At 31.6% G+C, this 18,727-nt stretch overlaps 2 protein-coding genes across 2 annotated transcripts in view; one reads left to right on the top strand and one right to left on the bottom strand.

Annotated features, from left to right (window-relative positions):
* Window positions 1–18,727, top strand: part of LOC144851101 (centromere protein L-like) — a 45,909-nt gene that overhangs the window by 23,959 nt on the left and 3,223 nt on the right. The gene's annotated exons all lie outside the window — the stretch shown is intronic.
* LOC144851092 (uncharacterized) lies at window positions 176–18,416 on the bottom strand. Its single transcript, XM_078708616.1, has 20 exons — window positions 18,051–18,416; window positions 17,111–17,196; window positions 16,370–16,413; window positions 15,570–15,603; window positions 14,940–14,963; window positions 13,272–13,578; window positions 12,508–12,900; window positions 11,180–11,434; window positions 10,802–10,933; window positions 10,303–10,446; window positions 9,879–10,010; window positions 9,310–9,468; window positions 7,547–7,855; window positions 6,831–7,142; window positions 6,363–6,620; window positions 5,797–5,910; window positions 5,202–5,432; window positions 4,068–4,631; window positions 3,662–3,734; window positions 176–3,516 (listed from the first exon to the last, which is right to left on the bottom strand). Exons 6-18 carry the CDS (start codon window positions 13,498–13,500, stop codon window positions 4,435–4,437), a joined length of 2,865 nt encoding a protein of 954 aa, XP_078564742.1. The 5' UTR covers window positions 13,501–13,578; window positions 14,940–14,963; window positions 15,570–15,603; window positions 16,370–16,413; window positions 17,111–17,196; window positions 18,051–18,416; the 3' UTR covers window positions 176–3,516; window positions 3,662–3,734; window positions 4,068–4,434.

An 18,727-nucleotide genomic window follows, 5' to 3' on the forward strand; every position in this document is an offset into this window, starting at 1 on the left:
TCAAATATAGAAGTAGCGCTTTTTTAATAGTTTCTAATGCAAGTGTCCGTTCCTGTAGATACTTTTTAACTTTACTTTTAAAACAACAAACAGTTTGCGATTCCTTAATGTTAATTGGTAAATTATTCCATTCTTTAATAGCATTGTAAAAAATGAAACAACATACATTACAATGAACAGTGCTTGTCTGTATGTTTAATGTATTTCATTCTCTGTGTACAAAGTATCACTGTTGTAGCATTGGCACATTACTTAATAGACCGTTATAAATATTACATAACGAACCTAAAGAAATTAAAGTAATTTATTTACAGTTCAAGTAATACATAGATATCGCGATAGGATATACCGCACATGCGCAGTACCATTTCGTTTTAACCGTCAAATGTGATTCTTGCCTGATTTTATTAACAATAATGTTATACTTTATTCAAAGATAATTATATAGCATAACTTATTCCAATGAAATAGTAATCTATGGCTTCTCTATCATAAGTCAAATCAAGTTATATTACTCAATAAATGAATTAGGCCTACAGTACATGATACATAGATACATCAACTATGATAATAATTATAGCATACCACCATGATTATCATTTTCAATGGAATTAGATCGAAACACTCGTGTCTTTATTTGGAGCTTTTTTAAATTTATCTAAAACCAATCAATTGATATTTTCGTAAATAATTGCTGCACTGTTTAGATTTTATATTCAAGTGCAATGTACAAATGTGATGCATTTTTTAAACATTACACTTTTTTTTTTCTCTTTTGTGGAGATTTTACCCACTTTTATTTCTTATAAAAATTCATATTTTTGTAAATAATATTTATCTTTATATAATATGCACAATTTTCATTAATATTTGTTTCTCTACTCTCAATTAATACAGATGTAAGTTTTTCTTATACATACATTAAGATATAATAATAATTATAATTATAAAACAAAATTATATTTTCAGTTGATATACAAGTATTTCAACTCAAATATCCATAACAAAATAATTATAATTTTTAATTAATACCAATTACCAATATGTTATACTTTAAACATGCTCATAGCATTTCTTTAACACTTTCTTTTTACATGAAAATAATTATAATTTTCTTATGGTATTATATTTTATACACAATAAATTTAAGTGTAAATTGTTAATATACACATATAATTCCTTTATGAATGTATATTTCTACTTTAATCATGCTTAGATTCTTATGTAACATTATCTTCTACATAAATTCATATTATAATTCATAGTTTTATCTAGTATAGTTTGTTGTTTGCAACATTATTTTATCTAAAAAAAAAATTGTTTATATTTCTACCAAGCTAACCTTTTTTTTTTTTTTTATTATTAATAAAACATTTGAAGTTATATATAGTATAACCTTCACATGTCTCTCTACAAATAGAAGAACCATTAGTTGAGCTGCACTGTTTAGATTTTATATTCAAGTGCAATGTACAAATGTGATAATTTTTTAAACATTACACTTATTAGGTTGCTTATCAGTTGTTTTGAAACATTTTTTTCAATACCAGTTTCTATACTGGAAATAGGCTATCTTATTTATTTTCGGATACGCTGTTGCTATGGACATTGTTTACAAAAGAAAGTTACACCACGTATACAATAATCGATTTCATGAACAATGATCGTTGCAAAATTAATTTAAACTAAGTAAACAACTAAGGTAACCGATTTAAATAAACAGCTGAACACAATACAATACGTTTGTTTACTTATAATATATTGGTCTTGTACTTATAAATAATAAATGACGAGAAGTTAAAGCTAAATTGTCAATAGGACTTACAATATTCACCAGCGGATTTTGTATAGTCAAATTACTGAAATAAATGAACATGCTATGTTATCAGTTGCTGTATCTTAATGGAGAAAAAAGCAACAGACTAATTTAAAATGGTATAGTAGTAAAACAGCTAATAAGAAATTACAGAACTTTTGTGTAACACCTCTTTCTCAGAGCAAGAGTATGAATAATTTGCCAATACGATTCAATATTAGAATAAGCTACATTACTGTTGACTTATGAAATTAGATCCTGTCTTATTAAGAGTTGTATATACTGTATTACAATGCAATGAATATATAGCATTTGAACTAACTTTGTGTGATGCGCAGCGCAAATGAACACATTTGGCTACAACCGGGCGACCCCCCCCCCCCCCCCCCCCAATATAAAGATTAAAAACAAACTTTGTCTAGGCCATTTTGTAGTTTGTCTTCCAGAGTATATTCATTGCATTGTAATGTAATACAACTCTTCCGGTTTATTTGATTTTTCGATCCAATTTTTGGTCAAAGTAAATAATTATATTAAAATTGAACATCAAAAAAATCTTACAATTATTTTGTTCAGGGGAAATATATCCTGAAAGTAAATTATTTAGTAAAATCTGACTAGTAAGATCGTCTTTTGTTCCACAATTTAATATCACAATAAGCTAACTGTCGGTGTTTTATTTTTATTTTGTAAGAAATGCTCCGTTAGAAATGTAACAAGTACTGTACAATACAATTAAGTGTTTACACTTCTGCTTATAATGAAATAATATTCTATAATGTTTGTGTGTTGAGCATTCTGGACGCAGGTTGGAGCGATTACTGATATCGCTGTTTAGTACACAAATATTCAACCGCTTAAGAATTACGTTACTTTCATTATATAACGTATGCTTTTAACCAGATCATTAAAGGTTGGCTACGAGCTCAATACAAATCTGTAGTTATATTGTGTTTTTTTAAAATTAATCATCAATTCGGCGTTTCGATTTTTGTCTGTAAACTTTTCGAGCTCAAGTATTATAGTATGTAACAGCGTGCCAAACTATTTTGAGTCGAAACACATTCCAGCACCTAGAATACTCCAGATATTTTGAATTCGATTCACTGTATTCATTTTTAATTTGCTAACGTGTTGAGATATTGGATATCGGTCGCCAAGGTCATTCTCCAATTGTTTCATGCCACAAATTCATAAAATGTCATTTTTGTGAATTATTTACAATCTGAGTAGACTTTTCTCTATCCTCTTCATACAGAGCATTTTCCAAAAGTCTTTCTTTCTTCATGTCTGTTTTAACTTATTCAGGACGTAGTTAACTGAATACTTGACTAGTGATAAAAAGAAGAGTTATTTCTTGCCATTTGTCACCTTTTCAAAGTTCTTTCTAGCCTAACAGTGAGGCCTTTTGTCCAGTCTGACGCAAGTGGAATGTTTGTTAATACCTTTGACAAAGTAACCACATCATCTTTCAACAAATCTGCATACATTGCGTCAATTCCTTTAGCTTTTCAATGTTTTAGATTCTTGGTAGCTTCCATGACCTAGTCCTTTGTTGTCGGTCGGTATTTATTTCCAGATATTCTTGTGCAGTGTGTCAGGATCAGGTCTGTTTAGAACATCAGTAATAGTATTGCATCCATCTTTTAATAGTCATTTTTCAGTAGCTACTTTCAATTATTCCTTTGCTTCAATTATTCCTTCAATTATAAAAGTGAGATCAAATGTAAGATAAAATAGCAAAGCATTAACCAACCAATATTGGATGGATGACAGATAATAAATAAGCAAGAAAGCAGGTTTTGTGAGTTTCTCGTTAGATGTTGCAACTACAGTATTACTAACCTCATAATAGCATTTGGATTTTGATGTGTATACCATCAGTCAAATGTTATGTCCTCTTCATTAGTTGACCATTCTACAAAAGGAAAATGTAAAGTTATTTTCATTGTAAAAATCAGTACGATTCCTTGGTAGATTTAAGCAGCAGTGATAGCAGCAATATCAACAAGTAAACTAAAATCACTTTATATGGACTTTCGACTTGCACGTCCACTATATGTCGACTGATATGTACAAGTCGACTGGCACGCCAACTGCCAAATTTCAGAATGTGTTCAGTGAACATTTCTTGTTGCGTTGTGTGTAAATGGTCATAAGGAATAACATGGATTCTATATTTGTATTAACGTTACCACTCGTCTGTGTAAATTGGCTCTAAAAACTAAACCAATGCTATTTAAAGGCTTACCCAATCATTGTGAGAATTATAATGAAGACCACTGTAGTTACTGATTTTCTTCCTGTTGCATGCATTGTGCTGTAACTTCCAATTCCTCTAGGTTATATTATTGTTTCCATGCGACTCACTACTACTACTCATTACTTTTTGTAATCTTGTTTAGCCTATATTCTGTACACTTATACTTAGTTTATTAAATTAAAATTGAAAATTAGTAATAACATGTTGATCTGTGGGGAGAAATTTTCTTAGTTAATGCTGTGGGAATAAATATTGTTAATGCTGAAAAAAGGATAGGTAGTTAAACTGTGGAAGGAAAACATATACATGTTATATTAAAAAGTTGGCTATTGTTTACCCATTTGATAGAAATAGTTCAGAACGCGAGATTTGTTATGTGTTTGTTACCTCTTATATCCTTACACACATATGCATTTTTTGTTGAACAATCCATGAATTTCCAAGACAAAATGTGATCATCCTGACTGTATGCTGCACATTTGCCATCTATATCAGTTTGATTAAGTCCGTTAATCAAATACCCAGCAACGGTGCCATCAGTCCATTGAAGATCTGTAAACAAATATACATAACATAAATAATGTGAATATCGTTATTGATAACATTCTATTGATATACCATCTATTAGGCTAGTATACCATTATGTATGGTGATATATGGGCCCATTAGTCTGGTCCGCAGAAAATAAAATTTTACGCACGCACGTGAGTGAACTTTGAAAAAAACAAATAGAATAATTCCACCGTAAATATGTGTACGTCACTCCACCTTTTGTTAATATATAATTACCGTGAACTCTAATTCTCAGTAGTTTATCTAAATTTGTCTAGTATGTGGCTCATTTTGTGATAAAGCATCACACATACAATCTGCATCATTGAACCATAAACTAACCTCATATGATACAGGTATGTGTGTGAAACACATGTATTGTAGATTTCGTCTATAACAGACAATATTGTGATGTGTAGAGATACAGTACTACCCTCCAACGGAGTATAACGATGGAAGTATCCAGTTGAGTAAACGTGCAATTATTACATTGTAATCTAATAACTGCAATCTACATAGTAACTAAAAATACATTCAATTACAACTTAATCAATATAATACACATTTTACTAGATTCTTTTGAGTAGGTTAGGCCAAGCCATGTGTCCTTGTTGAAGTTTCGAATGATGCTTTCAACAAACTCATCTTCATCTAAAGAATGGATACTAGCTAGGTCAGCATTTCGGAAATGTCGACAACTTTGTGCGGCTTCATCATGTGTTGTACGATTGTTGAAGTATTTGTAACATTCGTCTTTATAACCATTCCAACTTTCGTCAAGGCAACCAAATTTTTGAACACCTATTCAGAAATAAAATTGTACATTGTACAATTACACATTGTACAGTTCAGTAAATAGAAACGTTATTTCTTGTCGAAAAAAAAAATAAAAAAACTGTTCAGGTGACGTAAAGTAAAATAAAAGAAGGGATTACTATAAAATGCAGGTGCCTACAGCTTGGTTACCAACGCAAGGACGTACGCGCTCCTAACGCAGAGAGTTGACCAATGGCTATCGAGTGGTTAATTAATCCGTTGCTTGTAATTGCCAATTATTTGCGTTGCGTCTATGGCATTTTGTTGCGTCCTAAATAGGAACTAGGCCTTACAGAAAGTGTTCGCTTACGGCACAGTAGTAAGTAAGAGCAGTAACTAAAACATTTACCTTTCTCGCACATTACTCTGTTAATTGATTGACAAGGCCTATTTGACCAAAAACCATTCGATGTGTAAAAATATGCACACTCTCCCGAAGCGATGTCTGGTGTTCCTTGCCAATCTAGGTAGAAAAAATAAATTACATTCTCGTGAACATTACGTAATACTGTAATTGTAAAAACATAATTACAACTATTTTGATTACGCAATACAAATATAAATATTTTTTTATATAGATCTGTAGTAGAGCCTATATTAAGGGGTCTACAAAAGTGACCTAGATAGAGATTAAACATCGGCGCTTCTTCGTTTAACGGAAAATAATAATAATAATAACAATGGTAGTCTTATGCAGCGCTTAAATACAATGTTTTATAAGTGCTTTACACAAAAAATGATAAGATAAAGAGATAACCAAACAAAAACCATTTACATCGCTTCGTTCTCCAGCACTTTAAAGTTCCTATTTATAACTAACCGGAAAAGAATTCAAAGTGTCCCCTTAATAGGTGATCTAAAGTATAAAGCTCATTTTCATCGAGCTATATAAATGATATAATCTACTGTACATACTTTGATAAAAAAGTATCTCTTCCGTAGTCCAATACCAGTTCCTAGAAAAGTTCTGGAAACTCAGGCCAATCCAAATATAATCATAGGATTTGTCCTGTGCCAACTGTTTAATGTATTCATTTTCGCTTTGCGATGTTATAGACACCAAAGATGCATTTTGTTTTTGACAGAATGCGTTAGCGCCATTCCAGTTGAGTAAACTGCCATCTACAAAATAACAAGTATCTTCGAATAGTTTCCAATCGTAGGGGCAGTTATCTAAAAAGAAATTAAATGTGGGCCTACTTTTAAATTGATCGTATTGCATTCTTTAAATATTGTGTCAAATGTAATGTAGTTACGTACGTACAACAGTATTTTATATTATCATTGAATTATTTTAAGTAATCTTTGTAATAATAACTTTCTGCTGATGAGTAAATCCACTGGAGTGGTTAGAAGAGAGCACAGTAAAATAGTTAGACCAACCTTTTAAAATGACCAGAACTGGACTGGGTTCTCCTTTTTGCTCACCACTGCCATTTGCATACACTGTCCTGATGGTGACAACCATGATAGTATCATACGGTATATTTGGAACAAGTATTCCTTCTGAGGGATTACCTGTATACGTGATGGTACTGATGTTATAGCCAGACACTGCATTCCACCATTCAACGACGTAGGCTGTTACATTGCCAATGCCCTTGTCAAAGGCGTACGTCCATTCATTCCAAGTAATGTTGACGCCCAAGGAGCCACGTGACTGCAGCGATGGTGGACGGAGTAAAGACGGTGGATCTAAATATAAATAATTAACTGGTCGTAAAATGTATGTTTCAAAACAATTTAGATAACATGTCGAAAATGGAAAAACTTATAACCTCACCCCCATCAGTGACGACATAGTGTCACTTTAAACAGCGAGGTACTGTATTTATATACATTAGCACTAGCATATAGCACTTCCATACATTATTATTTTCGAAAGTGGATTTTTTTTAGGATACATCAATCAAAATAGGATTCACAGTTCTAAAGTTATATGCTTAAACTCTAATAATTATATACTATACGTCTTTTAAAAAATCATTTTAGATTTTTAGTCGCGTGCAACATAACTCTACAGCTCACTATGTCGGTTGGTTGGTCGGTAAACATATGGCCTTGTTAACTGACGATGTCGTTATTGTTAGATTACTTACATATTTTGTGATCTTTCGTAGGACTTGCCTCTCCTAGGAATTTTTGTTGATCTATTTCCGTAAATACTTTAACCGCAAAACTATATGTTATATAGTACTTCATTTGAGTCCAAGATACGATTGCTTCAACACCGTTTGTAATGTTTAGCATACTTAAATCACTGATATTGTTGTTTGACCAAAACAGTAATTGATAACTTTTAACCATTCCTCGGCCATAATCATTATTTAGTGTCCAGTTTGACCAGTAAGCTTTTATGTTATTACCAGACGTTTCGATAAATGGAGCATCACTTAGAGCTGGAAGGGCTGAAATAGATAAAGTCATGTGATGGGTTTGGAAATAAATTATTTTTTGGCCTAGGCTGACCAGCCTAAGTTTGTATTTTAATGAATGAACGTTTAAAGATGTATTGTCCCTTGAAACACAAAAAAATGAAGGTCAAAATATTCAAAATTTAAATTGGCCATATCAAAGTAATATTAAAGTTATTCACATTAAGTCGAAAATTCGAGCCAAAAACAACAATTTTACGTAATTAACAGCTAAATTAATTTGATTACATTTCGTCTGGAAAATCGTCGCGAGCGAAAGTAAACAAAGATTTCAAACCATGAGTATACATTATGCATGATGCTAATTAGGATTAATTACAACTCGTCACGGTTGAGAAGGTGTTTTTACACAGATCGCGAGGAAGTTTTATGATTATGCATACAGAGTAGCCAAATAAGCGCGTTGCATTATGAGATATGTTTTGATCGAAAACTTTGACTGGAAGTCAAAGTTATTTTTTGAACCAAAAAACGTCTGTATTTCAGTTAAATGATTTTTTTTTCGACTAATTTTTGGTGAAAGTTAATAACTATTATGATACTTCAAAATGACCCACTTTTTTTCGAAATCCTTTTTTTTTTTTTTTTTGGAATTTGACAAAGGGACAATACATCTTTAATTAATTCATGATAATTACTGTACCTAACATAGTTTTCCGCAATAAACTGTTATTATAACACACCTAGATATATTTGTCATTTGGCGATCGTGTGTAACTTTTTAGTTTTGTTTGTACGAAAAAATAACGGTTCACTCGATCGAAACTAACATTTTTAGAAAGCGATATATGTTATTTTAAACAAAAAACAGCACTTTAATTACCTTTAGATCGTTTGTATGATTTTGATAATTAAATAAGACGTGGAATCGTTGGAAAAAACAGAATTAGCCTAGATCAGTTTCAGTTTCCTGAAGATTTTTAAGTATTGCTAATCTTCCTACACAAGGCCCAGGCTAGGTCTAGAATTGTGTTTCGGTTATTGACATAAATAACAGAGGTGTGTGAATGTTTTGTAATCGTGCAACGATACAAATACTTTCATTCGGTGACATATTAAATTACATTTTTACTCGGCTTCGCCTCTTAAAAATAGAATTTCATCTTTTGCCTCATGCAATTGTGTGTACCATCGCACTCCTATAAACATTCAGTATTTTTATGATATTAAACGTTTGAAATACCTGAAGGTATCTACCATAATATGTATTAAGTGTTAAGGTTTCCAGCCTTTATATTTAAACCCTCTCAATACCTTCATACATTTTGAGTAATACTTTTAGTACTCGTAGATTGTTTTATAGTTTAAAGACAAAAGTTTACATTTTAGGACAGAGAAGCTTATCTTCTTTAAAACATTATGCTGTGTCGGCATGACATATATGATAAAGAAACCAATGTTTATTTTAAAAGAATACGAAGTCCTACCCTGTTGACAGCCTAAGCCAGCCCAACCTTCTGCGCAATGATCACCGTCTGGGCAACTTCCACTGGTACGATTACAAGTTGACGAATGTTTACAATGACATACTTTGGTGCATTCTGGCCCATAGAACCCATCAGGGCAATCAACATCCTCACTTCTATCTGAGAACAAAAAAAAAACATTATAAAACATACATGTGTGTATTTATGAATTATACTATTTTAGCCCAACAAACCCAGCACTAAATGAGTTTTTTCTATTAAGTTTTCATTATTTAGTCTCTACAGCTCACTATCTCGGTCGGTTGATCGGTCGGTCGGTTGGTCGGTAAACACTAACTGCAGCCATGTATATGGCCTTGTTGTTTATAATACAGTATTCATACCTACAAACATATTTTAGTATAGTATATATTATTACATAGCCTATGCAAATACAAGAACGTTACTGGTTAAAATGGCATCATGTGGTTAGCCCTCCGAAGATCAAAAACGTTATAATTCTATGGAAGGCCAAGGATTCATCAATTATTGCCTTTCTACAGTTAGTAAAATTACGCTAACAGACTTACATAAACACCTTTCTCCAGTGTATCCACTGTGGCATGTTGCAGCTACATTACAACCACGTGACCGGTCACAGCTATTTTCGTCACAGTGACATTTAAGCAAGCAGTTTGGTCCATACATACCAGCGTCGCATTCTAAATTTGAACAAGAGTCACAATGAAATAATACAACCAGTTTTATTGTAGTTTCGTGCCTTCTCTTAGATGCTTCTGAACAACACAATACGTGTTGTTTTATAATATGTTAAGCTACCACAGTGACGAATATTAATTGTTTGTTAGGAAATAAAACATGTATTTATAATTATCCTTTTTTTTATTGTTACATAAAGTTTGAATTAAAATAAAAATGTCGAGCCTCGTTTGGGTAAAATATTTTAGTAGGCATATCTGAAAAAGTATATAATTATAAGAAGTGTAACATTACCATTATTGCATTCTATCCCTTCATATCCCGTGAAGCATGAGCATCCATATGGATCAGGCAGGCAGTATAATTTACGTGGGCATCCAGGGGAGCCAGTGCTACAAAGAATTGTACAATCTCGTCCCCAATTATTGATTCCACATGCTATACATATAGTATGAAATGTATTACATTCTGAACAATACAATGTAATGTTTACCAGTTCGTTATTAAAATTCTTGGCTAAGTAGAGCTACAAACAATTGTACAGTCTCGTCCCCAATTATTATATCCACATGCTTCATAAAACAAAACATGCAGTTATACATCTACTGAGCAATTAAAATCTACATGAAACATAGCTTACCGAACAGGTTGCAGTTCTTAATTGTGTAGCCATTTAAGCTTGCTTCCCCCGCTAAGGACGCAACGCAAGAACGCAGATACAACGTATCGACGCAAATTGCTTTTAGAAATAATAGTATTTTGGTTCAAAGTAAATTTGATAAAAGTTCATTACCTTGTTCACAGTTATCGCCTTTAAATCCTGGAGGACAGACGCATGATCCAAATTCAGAACACACACCACCATTGTAACATACAGGGCAGTCTAACTCACAGTCCGGAGGGAACCACTTTCCCCGTGGACACTCTGAAATATGTTATGCAAATGTTTATTTCTTTCTAAGCACTTTATATTACCAATACTGATTGCTTTTACAAAGAAATGTTATTTTGTTAAAGAATTACAATAACAATAAAAAATTAACTTTTAAACTCCACTTTCCTGTTCAAGAATATGACCATGTTTCCGAATTGCTTGTAACACATCTTGTAATGATTGTATGGCGCACCTGGTAAATTAAGTTCCGATAGACAATTCTCTAAAAAGACTTACCTCGAACGATGACTCGGATTATTGCATGTTTTCCTTCGTTTCGATTACCCTCTCGGTAACATTCGTAAATCCCGTCATCCTTCCTTCGAACATTCTCAATAGTCACGTGACTCATACCGTTCCATTCTGATATATCAATATTGCCATCTTTTTTCCATCGTAACATAGTATTGTCAATGCTAACAAGTGTTACAGCCAATTTAATAGATTCACCAATACTGGTCGATATAGTTCGGTGCTCTTGTACGATCGGAGCTACGAATTAGAAAATAACAATCGAAAATGTCTTATCTTAAACACAGGCCTACTTATATGAACGTACTTGATAGTTTTATTTAATTAATTTAGGTCAATTAAATATTTTCCGCTATAAAATTCATGATACAAAGTTGAATAATAAACAGACGTGGCGAGTTAATAGTTTTGGCGATATCTGCTACTACCTCAAATTACATTTAACATATCGCATTTTATATAACATCTAAATAAATTCCTGTCATTTTTTGATTGGACGATTGTGGATCACATGGCGTGCAATAGTACGCACTATTAAACGATCGTTTAATAGTACCTTTTTTTCGTGTACGAAAAAACAAATCTTTTCGCGTTTGGAAAATATTTTGTTTTATACTATTGCTTTTGAAATACAACAGTGCCACCTATTTTGTACTTTCGCCGCGATTTGAATGTTTATGACTGGCTTTTCGCGATGGAAGTACATTTATGGAGAGATATGTATGTATTAATTTAGATCATAAAGGCATTTCAATTAGCTTTAGATCGTTTGTAGGATGTTGATTTATTAATGGAAACATCTCTACAAGACGTGGAATCGTTGAAAAAACAATTAGCCTAGTTGAGTTCCAGCTTCCTGTCGAAGTTTTGCCTTTAAGTCTAGCTAGTAGGCCTACTAGGCCTAGGCCTGTTAGTATTGGGCTAGGCCTAGCATAGGCGTTTTTGCCTTGCTAGGCCTAGAATTTTTTGGTCGTTTGTTGACATAATTAACACTACAGTAGGTGTGTTTATAAAGTCCATATAAATATACCATTTAATATAATATTATTAAAAACCAAATGTTACTGCTTTAATCAATGTAAATCAAATGTAAGCCTTGGCTAGGCCTAGGCCTACCTTTTATTTGAATGAATCTATTTACATGTTATATAAAACAAATAATGAATGTTTTATATTCGTGTAATGGTACAAATAATGGAATGAGGTGAATAATGAAAGGTTTCATCATGATATAATGTCAATCATGTAAATTAATATTTAATTTCACCCGTTAAGTTTAGTACTACGGTAATTGAATAAACAAGTACACTTACGACTTTGTGCTATAAATACCATTGATGTTGACGCAACAATTTCATTAAATTCTGTCCTCATGTATTTTACTCCGACTCTGCGAACACCAACACTGTCGGGGAATGCTAAACCGTATGAATCGGCAACGCCGTGGTCGTATTTCAAAAGTGTTGTACCTTCGGTGAAAATGGAGTCTACTGGAACATCAACAACATCTTTTTTAAACTGGTCCACATATCTGTTGTTAAGTTCATTTTCTCCAAAATGTGTTCCGTTATCGTCTACCCATAATCCTACTCCATAAGAGACGTTTAATTTGTCATCTTTGGGTGTATACGAACGCACCCAAATGTCGTGTACCTGATTTACCACGTATGCATTATCGCTAAACGCAGTGATATCTGGTGTTTTTTCTAAAGAAAATGTAAGCCAATTAACAATACAACATTGAATAACATACAATAATAATACGGAAAAATTGGGCAAAATACGTCAAATTGATGGCGCTATGCTTTATTAAAATAGGACAAATAATAGGTGATAATTAAAGCATAAAAAAATATTTGTTTAGACGAACAGCTTGGGAAAAATATAAATAATAAAACTTACGACATAATAACAAATACAAATAACAAAATTAGACATATTTTTTGAATATACATGCAAAATCCAGGTTACATAAAATCAACCAATCAAATGTATAAAGTAAACAAATTTTGTTTATGTTGAACGTACATATGAACAGTGAGGAAAGCACAAATATAGCAATAAATAAACAGAAAACCTTTCGATATATTCAGTAGAGGGCTCCTTGATCCAACCACATCAGTTCCGTTAGATTCATAGTTCACCAACACTGTGACTTGATGTGAGTAGTAATAGCTAACATGCAGTGAGACCGTATTGTGACGAGATAGGTTTGTTGACAGTGATGTTGTAAACGCGACTTGGTAACTTGGTGAGCCAATACTCAATTGTGTAACCTTCAACGTTATCATCGTGTGCTTCACCATTCCAAGTGTCACAAGTAAGGTTTACATACCAATTTGAATAGCGAGTGTAGTTGCATGGATTATACGAGTACGATGGTTCTGTTTTATGAAAAGAAATCAATAAATAAACTACATATTTGAGAAATTCTATCGCGACATGCGATGCTTCTACGTCTTTGATTAAGAAAAAAAAAAAAAAAAATCATAATTCCATACAATATGCTCTCATTAATTGTGTAGTAGTTATTATTAATACTACCACTATACTATACTATTACTACTATTATTACTACTACTATTACTACTATTATTACTACTACTATTACTACTACTATTACTACTATTATTATCATTTATTTTATAATTTATTATGTAGGCCTATTATTATAATAATAATATTTCTTTACCCAGGGTAACCCAAACAATTTACATTTTGTATTCACTAGGGTGTCTAGAAAACTCAGATATCAGATATATCTGAGTTTTCTAGTTCCATTCTTCAACTCTGATCAGAAAATGGATATTTGGATCGTTCCATTATTAATCAGAGGGTAGATTATTTGGAAATACTACACTATTATTGTATTAATATTGATTATACGTTTTCTAATTAATATTTAAGTTAGGTACGAGTTGGCTTGGGTACCAGTTAGTTTCAGTACGAGTTGACCAGCATCCCTCTAGCCTAGTAGGGCTAAGTCAACTCTTCCCGATACATCGCGATCGCGGACCACACGATGAGCCTAATTGAATTCAGTTTGCTTAGCAGCTAGGCTAAGCCTAAATACTAAGCACACATTTTAACGGTAATTTATAATAATAAAAATAAAAAGTTATTATTTAATAACGGTAATAAGTCGCAAGTTACACTATTAGTAAGAAAACGTACAATACTGTAGTATTTCAAATAAATAGAACGACCCATTTGATGATCTGAGTTTTCTAGTTGAAGAATTGAACTAAAAACTCAGATCTTTATATATGAGTGTTCCAGATCTAGAAAACTCAGATATATCTGAGATCTAAATTTTCTAGATCCAAAATAAAGGAATGATCAATATTGAATTACCAATATTTGAAAGATATTGTTCCCCTAAAAAAATATACTGTATATGTTTAATAAAACTAAACTTGTTGAATAATGCTATTTTAATGTCACATGATAGTCATTTTTCTGACCAAAAATTTGATCAAAGCAATTATTTAACCAAAAAAACCAATTTAACGGAAAAAAAGTGAAATTGTCTTTCAGACAATGGGTTTTTAGTTTAAATTTAACTTTGTTTTTATAAGTAAAATAATTATTAATTTTGTCTACGTAAGTGAATAAAGTCTGATTTTATTATTATGTTCTAATAATTATATTTATGGGGACAATACGGGTACATATTTAAAATATAAATTAGTAAATAGTTATGACATTTAATAATAATAAACTAAAATAATATAAGTAAACTTACCACTAGACTGGTAAGCAGATATACCTTACATAAAAAAAAAGATTTTGTACGTAAATTGAAAGTTGCCACATTTCGCAGTCTTAGGAAAAAAATTGCGCTACCTTTCTTTTTTCCACTACAATCACTCGGTGATATATGGAAAAATGTATTTATTTTTAAACGATAAAGATAAGGAAATCTGTGAGAATAAAAAAAAAGCCTCCCAACCGAGATTCGAACTCGGAAACAGTTGATATATAAATATACTATTTTAATAGTTAAAACTACTTGTATAAATTGTAAACGTATGAAAATACACGATACGGTATTCAATTCTGAAAATAGTTTTAGGACCCCTTCTGAAACAAGCTTCCCAGTTTAAAAGGTTATCCTCTGCTATACCATAAATTTATAATTTGTTAATTTCAAATTATAATGTATTGTATTGTGGATATTATGGATAGCAATAAATACAAACAAACAAACCCAGATGGATCAAGTGAGAATTATTGCCTACTTTAAATTTCAGAGGCCTCACCGAAAATCTAATTCATGAGACCTACACTTTATAGGAAATTGTTTAAACAAAAGTAACATGGATCATTGCTCCATGTACAGTAGCTCATTCAATAAAACAACAACGGAACTTACCAATACTTTTCCAAATTAATATAACAATCAACACCTAACAAAACAAAATAAATATATTCTATGAATAGATCAATCATCTTGCAGTCAGTTTGTAAATTTGTGTTATAGATAAGTAATCTCTCATTCCTCGGTTATATTTGCCTAATTTTAATACACTGTCTGATAGAGTGGTGACACCGCTAGGCTAGTGTTCAGGTAATAAAAATGTAAATAGTTTTTTCTGCTTTACATAGTCGTATATTTATTGAACAAAACGATTTAAGCATTTTAATAAAATCTAAATAATTTAATTTGTACAACTCAATATAGACATTTAGATTACGTCATCATTAAAAGGTAAACTAACATTACTTGTCCATGAAATTGATATACTACTGTTTCTAGTACGGTCTTGTCTAATTGAAGACCCCCTTAAAAGTAAGGCCTACTATTATTACTACAATTACTAAGTACTATAAAAAATGGTTATAGAAAATCAAAGAACCAAATTTGGTCCCATAAGTGGTATTTAATTGGAAAAGAATATGTTTATTAACTTTTATTCAATTTTACTGATAAACAGTAGGCCTACATAATCTACCTATTTCATGCAACGTATGTTGAATAGTGGTAATATCCTTGTTGCTTGTGTTTGCAAACATATGCTCCATAACTCCAAAATGTATTGTAGATGGAGAAGCATTCTATATACTTAAGTTTAAAGTTTACGATTTTTCTTTTTCTGTTTATAAGTTTATTATTATGGATGATATTTCCGAAATAAAAGAAATTGAAATTGAATTGAATAACATAAATCTTACCTGTGCCAAGTCCATATTGGAACCCCGCATTAACGTCTAGACTCCTCATATGTTGCCAAAAAGAAAATATCTGATAATTTGTTGGAAATAATAACTTTTATATACGAACATTTCTTGTGAATCGTAACATCTGGAAACTATTGTTCAACTTTAATAATGTTTTGTTTCAACATCATTTTGTAAAGGCGGGTCACAATGTCAAAACTAATCTTTAGGTTTTGCCGTATCAATAAATACGCGCTGTTGCCATGGATTTTGTTTGGAAAAGAATAATGTAGAATCATGTGACCCAAAATAGAGCCAATTTAATTAATAATCATTATTATTATATTAATTTGAACTAAACATGAGGCAATGCACGTGCTGTTGCCATGGACTTAATAATATTATTCGCAAAAAATATAATTTGAACTGTGTAAACATGCAATGGGCATCTCGACAGTTCTTGGCAGTACGCCATTATATTTGGTATTCGTATAGGCCTACTCATAAATAATAAATTATTAGTAAGTAACTAGGACGATAACTATACTAGCACGATAACTATTAGCAAAACAAATCAATATTGTTCTTTACATTTCGATGTTATGTACATTCGGTTTTATCACAGCAATAAATATCCATTTATTATTATAAATCCAATGTTCCACTTTTTTGCACGTAAATTACGAATACATTGCAATATTTTATCATTTTCTTTTATACAGTATGGGATTTTTTTGATAATAATGATAATAATACCTTTTATATCGGTAGGGTGAATTATTGAAATTACATCAGTAGATTTAAATAGAATCGCACCAATATTGACTGCAAGCATAAACCAACTGAAAAGATAAGAAACAAACAATAATTAAATACATTGATGTAACAGCTAAAAGTTAAATGTAGGCCTAAAGGAAAAAATAAGAACAACATATTTTACGTATATAGGCTACGTATTTTTTTTATATCAACATTCTACGTTGTTCTATCGCTGTATCCTATCGTGTGAGCTCTTGGTGAAACTACAAAATACTACTAGCACAGGTTTGCAGTAAGAAAAAACTCTGTGATCCTGAGATAAAATGACCGATAACAACTAGCGTAACACAACATTGTTTAATATTACACTAGTTATTTTAATCACTGCTTTTAGTTTTTTGATATTATTTGCATAGATGTTTTGTTCCTTGAGCACTGTTAGTGGATATTTACGCTAATGTTTTACTAGTAACACTATTAGTATATGTTGTAGGTATTAACAGTAGTTTAATTTTAGTTTGTATACCATACATTTAGTTAATATATAAAGTTTGCGGTACACCACGTATATTAGTTCTGAAAAGAACTGTATAGTTTCTCGACGTTCCGATCATGCTTTGATCGTTCCCACTCCTGAGGACGATCAAAGCATATTGGTGGTGTACCGCAAACTTTATATCAACCTTTGATTTCGCCATGCAAACCTTAACACAATATATACCGTACACATATATAACGTTAAGTCCTCTTTTTTTTTCATTCTCGGTCTCTGTTTTTTCAATATTGTACAATGTGCAGTATCATAGGAAATCCCCTAATTCAACATGTTACGTATGTATCATGGAAGGGAAGGTTAGGTTCTAGGTAGGATCTACCATGCGTCATATAATGTGAACAAATAAATTGCAGTATCGATAATCGGATGAACTAGGCTTACCTAATCGATGTGGATTGCATACCACCGAACACACTTAATGATTTTCACGATGTTGTAACTGGTATTGCATTCTGGTATAACTTCCAAGATCATCTTATTAATATTTCCATGCGATTCCTCAATTGTGTGTATTCTTGTTTAGCCTATATTCTTTACACTTATACTTACTTTATTAAATTAAAATTGGAAGTTAGTAATAACAGGTTGATATTCTGTGGGGAGACATTTGTTAATTGCTGTGGAAGTAAATGGTTAATGCTGGAAAAAAGATAGGTAGTTAAACTGTGGAAAGAAAAAAAAAACACACACATAAATTTTATATTTAAACAAGGTTGGCTATTGTTTACCCATTTGATAGAAATAGTTCAGAACGCGAGATTTGTTATGTGTTTGTTACCTCTTATATCCTTACACACATATGCATTTTCTGTTGAACAATTCATGAAATTCCAAGAAAAAATGTGACCATCCTGACTGTATGCTGCACATTTGCCATCTATATCAGTTTGATTAAGTCCGTTAATCAAATACTCAACAACGGTGCCATCAGTCCATTGAAGACCTGTACAGAAATATACATAAAATAAATATTATATAATATCGTTATTGATAACATCTGTTAACACGATTATTTATGGTAATATATGATCCGTCTGGTCCGTAGAAAAATATAATTA

Source organism: Antedon bifida, chromosome 8, assembly GCF_963402885.1.
Source record: "Antedon bifida chromosome 8, ecAntBifi1.1, whole genome shotgun sequence".
In the NCBI taxonomy this organism is placed as follows: Eukaryota; Metazoa; Echinodermata; class Crinoidea; order Comatulida; family Antedonidae; genus Antedon; species Antedon bifida.

What these genes read in the sequence shown, in the direction of transcription:
- LOC144851092 (XM_078708616.1), bottom strand. Translation starts at nt 13,500, where the DNA reads ATGGTGAAGCACACGATGATAACGTTGAAGGTTACACAATTGAGTATT. An exon ending in TGGCTTAGGCTGTCAACAGG is followed by an intron (nt 7,856 to 9,309) that starts GTAGGACTTCGT and finishes TATCTATTTCAG; the next exon opens with CCCTTCCAGCTCTAAGTGAT. An exon ending in CAGAGTAATGTGCGAGAAAG is followed by an intron (nt 5,433 to 5,796) that starts GTAAATGTTTTA and finishes ATTTCTGAATAG; the next exon opens with GTGTTCAAAAATTTGGTTGC.